The sequence below is a fragment of the Oryctolagus cuniculus genome, chromosome 6, assembly GCF_964237555.1.
Source record: "Oryctolagus cuniculus chromosome 6, mOryCun1.1, whole genome shotgun sequence".
Classification (NCBI taxonomy): domain Eukaryota; kingdom Metazoa; phylum Chordata; class Mammalia; order Lagomorpha; family Leporidae; genus Oryctolagus; species Oryctolagus cuniculus.
In genome coordinates this window covers 431,517-437,942 of record NC_091437.1, presented here as the reverse complement: position 1 = coordinate 437,942, position 6,426 = coordinate 431,517, and the positions used below count along the sequence as shown (strand labels likewise).

At 68.0% G+C, this 6,426-nt stretch overlaps 1 protein-coding gene across 2 annotated transcripts in view; it reads right to left on the bottom strand.

Annotated features, from left to right (window-relative positions):
* Window positions 1-1,229: 1,229 nt before the first annotated feature.
* OBSCN (obscurin, cytoskeletal calmodulin and titin-interacting RhoGEF) overlaps window positions 1,230-6,426 on the bottom strand; it is a 116,631-nt gene continuing 111,434 nt past the window's right edge. For both annotated transcript variants that reach the window (XM_070075938.1, XM_070075939.1), the window contains 12 exons: window positions 4,611-6,408; window positions 4,368-4,448; window positions 4,082-4,192; window positions 3,829-3,996; window positions 3,256-3,378; window positions 3,003-3,173; window positions 2,571-2,655; window positions 2,241-2,480; window positions 1,932-2,155; window positions 1,779-1,854; window positions 1,543-1,692; window positions 1,230-1,457 (listed from right to left, as the gene is read on the bottom strand). In XM_070075938.1, the coding sequence (XP_069932039.1) occupies window positions 1,283-1,457; window positions 1,543-1,692; window positions 1,779-1,854; window positions 1,932-2,155; window positions 2,241-2,480; window positions 2,571-2,655; window positions 3,003-3,173; window positions 3,256-3,378; window positions 3,829-3,996; window positions 4,082-4,192; window positions 4,368-4,448; window positions 4,611-6,408 (3,402 nt within the window). In that variant the 3' untranslated portion in view covers window positions 1,230-1,282. The remainder of the gene's footprint in view (window positions 1,458-1,542; window positions 1,693-1,778; window positions 1,855-1,931; window positions 2,156-2,240; window positions 2,481-2,570; window positions 2,656-3,002; window positions 3,174-3,255; window positions 3,379-3,828; window positions 3,997-4,081; window positions 4,193-4,367; window positions 4,449-4,610; window positions 6,409-6,426) is intronic.

The following is a 6,426-nucleotide window of genomic DNA, read 5'->3' as shown; positions in this document are numbered from 1 at the left end:
AGGCACTGGCTTCCGGGTGGAGCTCCCATCCCACCGCGCACTCCTCAGTGGCCCAGGTGAGAGGCTCCTGGGATGGAGTCCCCAGCAAGCGACAGGGCCATGGGGGCAACAAGGGTGAGTGGGATCAGCACTCCTACAGAAGGGGCCCCAGAGAGGTTCCCCCTTGCGAGGTGAGGCCTCAGCAGGAGCCATGCCCACTCCCTGATACCGGGCACCAGGGCGTTCCCCTGAGGGTCCTGGGTTACCAGAAGAGACTGGCCCAGTCACGAGCCCGTTACCAGGAAGTGGGGCACATCACGGGTGATGTGTTTATTGGAAAGGCAGAGTTGGAGTGAGTTTCCATTCACTGAGTCACTTCCCAAATGGCCGAAGTCAGGAGCTTCATCCGGGTCCCCCTCATGGGTGGCAGAGGCCCAAGCACTTGGACTCTCCTCCGCTGCTTTCCCAGGCCTTTAGTGAGCTGGACCAGAAATGCAGCAGCTGGGACTCGAACCAGTGCCCATTTCTGGCATCAACTGTCTGAACCCAGTGTGCCATAGCACCAGCAACAGGGATGGATTTTAACTGAGCAGCAGCAATGTTTTTGTTATAAACATTTACACGGGGCAGCACTGTGGCATAGTAAAGCTGCCACCTGCAGGCCGGCATCTCATGTGGGCGCTGGTTCGAGTCCCAGCTGCTCCACTTCCGATCCAGCTCTGCTATGGCCTGAGAAAGCAGTGGAAGATGGTCCAAGTCTTTGGGCCCCTGCACCTGCGTGGGAGACCCGGAAGAAGCTCCTGGCTTTGGATCAGCCCAGCTCCAGTTGTTGCATGAACCAGTGGATGGAAAACCTCTCTCTGCCTAACTCTGCCTTTCAAATACATTTTTAAAAATTATTTGCACAGTGGAGAACGGGGGTGGGGATTCCTGCAGCTGGGCACCCCTTCTCTGTGTTGCGGGGGTGGAGTGGGCAGTTGGTCCCAGCCGCTGCTGCAGAGCTAATAGCAGGAGTGAGCCTGGCGCGGTACCTTCGCAGGGACGTGGACCAGCCCCGTGGTTTCTTGGGGCTCGCCCTGGCATCTGGCCAGGGAGGCCCTCGCCTTGCATGTGCACCCCAGTCCTGAGCTAAGGGACCCCCCACCCCGGTCCAGAGTCTGCAGGGGCAGCCAGGCTCCCACGAAGGATCGAGCAGATGGCTCGGGAAGATAGGGTGGGGCCTGCCCCGTGGAAAGAGGCGGAGACGGACGCTCGGGGCACAGCTTATTTATTGGGGGCAGGTTTCAGGGGCGGCCGCGATCCCTCAGCGCCCCTGGCCTGGGCGGTACCTCCTGCACAGCAGCGCGCGTCGCTTCTCCCGCTCGCGCACGAAGGCGCGCAGGCGTGCTGTGGGGAAGGCCACGGGTGCGGGCTGGGCAGCCGGGCCCTCCTCGGTCAGCCAGGGGCACTGCAGGCAGCTGGAGGCACAGGGCCGGCCCCTGCGGAAACGGCGGGGCGGAGGTGGGCGCGGGGTCGGGGAGGAGGACGGGCGAGGAGGGAGGGGGACAGGCAGGCGGGGCTCACCAGGGCTGCGCGCTGAGCGTGCTGCGCAGGAAAGACACGGCGCCGCCCGACAGCCCGGCGTAGCAGCGGCCCAGCCGCGGGAGCCCCTTGCGCAGGCCCCGCTGCAGTTCGCGCGGACCGTCGCCATTCACCGGGTATTCTGCGCTGAGCCTGCGCAGTGGAGACGGGGCTCCAGTTCTCGGCAAAGGACCCGTGACGCCCCCACCCGGTAGCTCCAGGCACCCTGGAGGACTCACATGATGAAGGCGGTCACGCCGATGGCCCAGATGTCCGTCTGTGGAATGGCGCCCTGGCCGTCCAGGAGCTCGGGGGCTGCGTGGGGGAGGCGGTGAGTGCGGGGGTCGGGGGGTTCCCCATCCTTCGCCCCTGGTACAGCCGCCCACACTCACCCATGGTCTCCACGTAGTCCTTAAAGTGCTCTGGTGGCACCACCGGCTCCTGGCTGAGGCTCCGGGCGCTGCCCAGGTCCACCACCTTGAGCAGGTTGTAGTCAGTGACCAGCATGTTCTCGGACCTGAGGTCCAGGTGCAGGATGCGCTGGGCGTGCAGGTACTGGGCGGCGCTCAGCATCTGCCACAGGTAGTCCTTCACCTCCGATTCCGAGTAGGAGACCCTGGGGGCGAAGGAGTCAGGCCGGCGGGGCCCTCCAGCCCCTCCCCAGAGCCACGTGCCTGTCCCCAGTCCAGACCGCTCCTCACCTCTCCGCCAGACAGGGCAGCAGCTCCGGCCCGGCGCACAGCTCCAAGACGAGCACCAGGTGCCTCGGGCTGAGGTAGGCGGCGTGCAGCTGGGCCAGGTGGGGGTGGCGCAGGCCCTTGAGTGCCTCGTACTCGCCCAGCACGGCCGTCTTGGCCTCAGGCTGGTATGGAATGATCTTGGCGGCCAGTGCCCGCCCGCTGGCCTTCTCCCGGCACTGCCGGACGACGCTGAAGCGGCCTCTGGACGAGGGAGGCGCTGGTGGGACTGCTGCACTGGGGGAGGTCCCCGGCCACTGCCCGCCCACCCGCCTGCTCCCTAGACCCCCGCACCTGCGGATCTGCGTCTGGAAGGCGAAGGTCTTGGTGCTAGGGAGGGGCTGGGCTGGCCGCCCCTGGCTGCTCTCCTCCTCCGAGCCTATGAGGAGAGGCTGGTGACCAGGTGGGGGCACCGAGCAGCCCCAGCCCTTGGTGGGAGGGAGGGGAGCGTGGAGGAGAGGGGGCGAGGGCTCCACAGGAGTTAGTGAGGGACCAGGCGTGGTGCCCACACCACCACACGCAGCCCTGAGCCTGGGGCAGACATCACTACTCAAACCTGTCACCCTAATACCCAAACCTGAGAGCACCCGGGGCATCCCCCAGGGTGGGCTGTGGTGTGGCAGGGGGTGAGTGTAGGCCTCAGGCCCTGCCTTGGGGTGGCTCCCCACTCCCTCAAGGCAATAACTGGAGACGGGAGGAGGGGCCCAGGGCCCCGTGGAGACTCACCCAGGCGGCTGGGCCCCCCCAAGAGGACCTGCTCCGAGGGGCTGCTGTAGGGGCCCATCCCTGCCTTGCTCACGCAGGCCGTGCGGAAGGCGTACACGCCACCCCGGGACAGCCTGCTGGTGACGTAGCAGCAGTCGAAGATGTCGGAGGCCAGGGTCGTCCAGCTGCCTCCTGGGCCACGGGGTGGGGAGGGACAGGGTGACCCAGCTGCCGCCTGGGACCCAGGCCCAAGCACCAGCAGGGGCTCCCATACCTTCCAGGCTGCACTGCACGATGTAGGTGACGGGGCCGCACGCCTCCACGGGCTTCCAGACAAGCAGCACGCCATCTTCATACACCTCCCCGATGTCAGGGCGTGGGGATGCTGAGGGGCGCTCTGCAGGGGTCCCAGCCATCCGCCTGACTCACTGGGTGTCCCAGCGAGGACCAGACCAGCCCCCTCCCCCCATCTTCTCCAGCCTGCTCACTTCCCATCACATGGCCCAGGCTCTGGTCAGAGGGGCCTTGTCCCAGCAGCTTAGCTTTGCCAGGCCTCCAGGACACCGGGTGGGGGCGGGGGGTGTCCCAGAGCTGGGCAGCAGCACTGCTCATGGCGGTGCCAGCAGCACAGGGAGCTTTGAGTGTGTAGCTGGGAGGGACTAGGCAGGTAATGCCTCTTGCCACAGGGCGCTCTCCCTGGGCAGCAGTGAGCACTCACAGGTGCCCATGTGTCCATCTGTGCTGGCCCTGGCTGTTCGGTGGCAGCCACGGCTGGTGAGGGTGCACCGGCTCACAGTGGGGGGCAGGGGCCCTGGCCTGGACGATGCCTCTGGCTCAGGTCACTCACCTGCCCTCCGGAGGGTGGCCGTGGTGGCCGCCGTGCCCAGCGGGTTGGTCACGCTGCACGTGTACACGCCCAGGTCCTCGGCGGTCACCACCAGGATGGTCAGCAGCTGGAAGTTCTTGAGGGTGGAGGAGATGAGGAGGCGGCTGCTGCTCTCCAGGACGGCCCCGTCTGCGGCACGACCCAGCAGGCTCAGCGACCCCAGGGCAGCAGCCACCCTGTCCCAACCCCAGCCTCCGCCCGGGCAGCTCCTCACCCTTGTTCCACGTGGCCTGTGCAGGTGGCTGGGCCGACACCTGGCAGGCCAGTGTCACGGACTGGCCCAGGGCCACCGTCTCATCTGAGAGCTCCCTTAGGAAGGTCGGTGCTGAGGAAGAGCAGAGGCGACCCTCAGGCCAGAGAACAGCCTGGGCCTCTTTTCGGCACACCCCCAGAACTGCTCACCACACAGCATGCCCCGTTGGGCTTGGGCCTGTGCCCTCCCCTCCCCCAGCATTGGCCGGGCACCGTGGGGGCCCAGCCTCTGTCGCTAGCCTGCTCACCTCGGTCCCGGCCCCTCAGACCTGACAGGCGGAAGGAGGCGAGGCCAGGCTTCTTCCTGGGGGGGCCCTCCTTCTCCACACCTGCAGGGGGAGGGGCCGCAGGAGTCACCTGGACAGCTTGGCCCACTCACAGTCACCCCCGGAGTCGTGAGCAGGCCCCGCCTGGCCACAGGAGGCCCGCAGCAGGGTGAGGTGCTGCTGAGGGTTCGGGGGTGAGGGCCCCACGGGGTGGGGAGGGCTCACCTTCCTGCCGGCCCTTCAGGACCCTGGAAATGTGTGCCATGGAGGCCTTCACCCTCTGCCGCAGCCCCAGCTCCGGCGGCTCCTCCAGCGGCAGGCAGCCCCCGGGGAACTGGAAGAGGCCGCGGGGAGGCGAGGGCCACTTGCGCTTCCTGCCCACAGAGGCTGCCCCCAGCAGCGCCTCCAGGTCCTCCGGCTCCTCTGTGATCTCCAGGCGGACTCCTGGGCCCACCCCCCACCCGGGCCAGGGCCACGCTGCCTCTGGGGGCTCAGCCGGCTCGGGCTCGGGCTCATCCCTGTCCTCGTCCTCGGGGGAGGGCGGCTCGGGCCGGGGGACCCTGCTGAAGATCATGAACTCGAACGGCAGGTACTTGATGTCGTACAGATCAGAGAGGTTCAGGTAGGCAGGGTCCACCTCAGAGATGTCCAGGGAGACAGTGTCAGCGGCCTCCGCGTCCCCCGACAAGTCCCGGATCTGCACCAGGGAGACCTGCCCGCTATCCTCCCCCAAGCCCAGCTCCGGAAAGGCCCTTGGGGGACTCCCACCAGCCTCAGGCACCTCCCCTACACTGGCCGGGGGCAGTGGGCTCTCGGCTGCAGCCTCATCCTGCTCCTCTGAGGACTGGGACACAGCCCAGGCCAGCCTGGCCCACAGGGGGCCCTGCCCCAGCATGCCCCCAGCATCCCCCCCGAAGGCGAAGGTGCCGTAGCCTGCCACCCCTGCGTAGCCCCCCCGTGACCCCAGGGAGAACTTCCGTGTGGTCGCCTGCTCCTGTGGCCGCTGCGGGGGGGGTGTGGAGTCGGGGGATCCCCTGGCCTCTAGGGAGGGGCCTGGAAGGGACATGTCCTGGGGCTCCATCTTGGAGCTTGGTAGGGGTCTGTCTGGGGAGGGGGACTCCAGCCAGGAGGAGCCGGGAGGGGCTGAGGCAGCAGCTGACAGGGGACCACGGCCCTCTCTGGGAACAGGGCCCTGCTCGGGGAGGTGGAGGGGCGCCAGCTGCCCCTGACAGCTGTCCTGGGACGTCCCCTCCAGCAGGGCTGGGTCACCCCCAGACCATGGGAGGTGCTCCTGTCCCTGCAGGGAGCCCTGGGGGTGCGCCGTCTCCCTGGCAGAGACCCCCGAGGCCAGCGCCAAGGGGGCCGGTGGTGGACACTGTCCCCCGGAACAGGGGGCTGGGCTGGTGGCGGTCTGTGGGTCATGGTCCAGGGAGCGGCCGTGGCCACGATCTTCACGAGAGCTGGAGCCAGGCTGTACGGAGGCCGCTGTGGTGGGGGGGCTGGGTGGTTCCTCACTGGCAGCCGCCTCCTCCAGGGCCCGGTGCTCCATCAGCGGCTCCCGCAGGCCCGGCAGCGCCCTGGCGATGTACCCACCCTTCAGCAGGTGCCGCCGCCGGGCCGGGTGCCGCCTGCTCCCTGGGGTGGGGCCCTCGCCTGCCTGCTGGTAGAACAGGCTGTGGATGACGCTGTGCCGGGGCACCGGCCCAGTGCCTTGGGGTGATGCCAGCGGGGCTGCTGCCACCAGGGACCCACTGGCCTCGGCCTCTTCTGGCAGGCTGGCCGAGGGCCGCAGGAAGCCCCTGGGGTGCAACAGCGGGGAGTGGGTCACTGGGGAGGGAGGCAGCGACTTGGCCCTGGCGAAGGGGGCCAGCTCGGTGTCCGAGGAGGAGGAGGAGCTGGAGGAGGCATCGGCCTCGCCCCGCAGGTGCCGGGCCACTCCCAGCGAGGGGCTGTCAGGCGGGCCGTGGAGCAGCTCGGGGATGGAGCGCATCACCAGGATGGACTTGTAGCTCATCAGGGAGCGCTGCGGGCACAGGAGCAG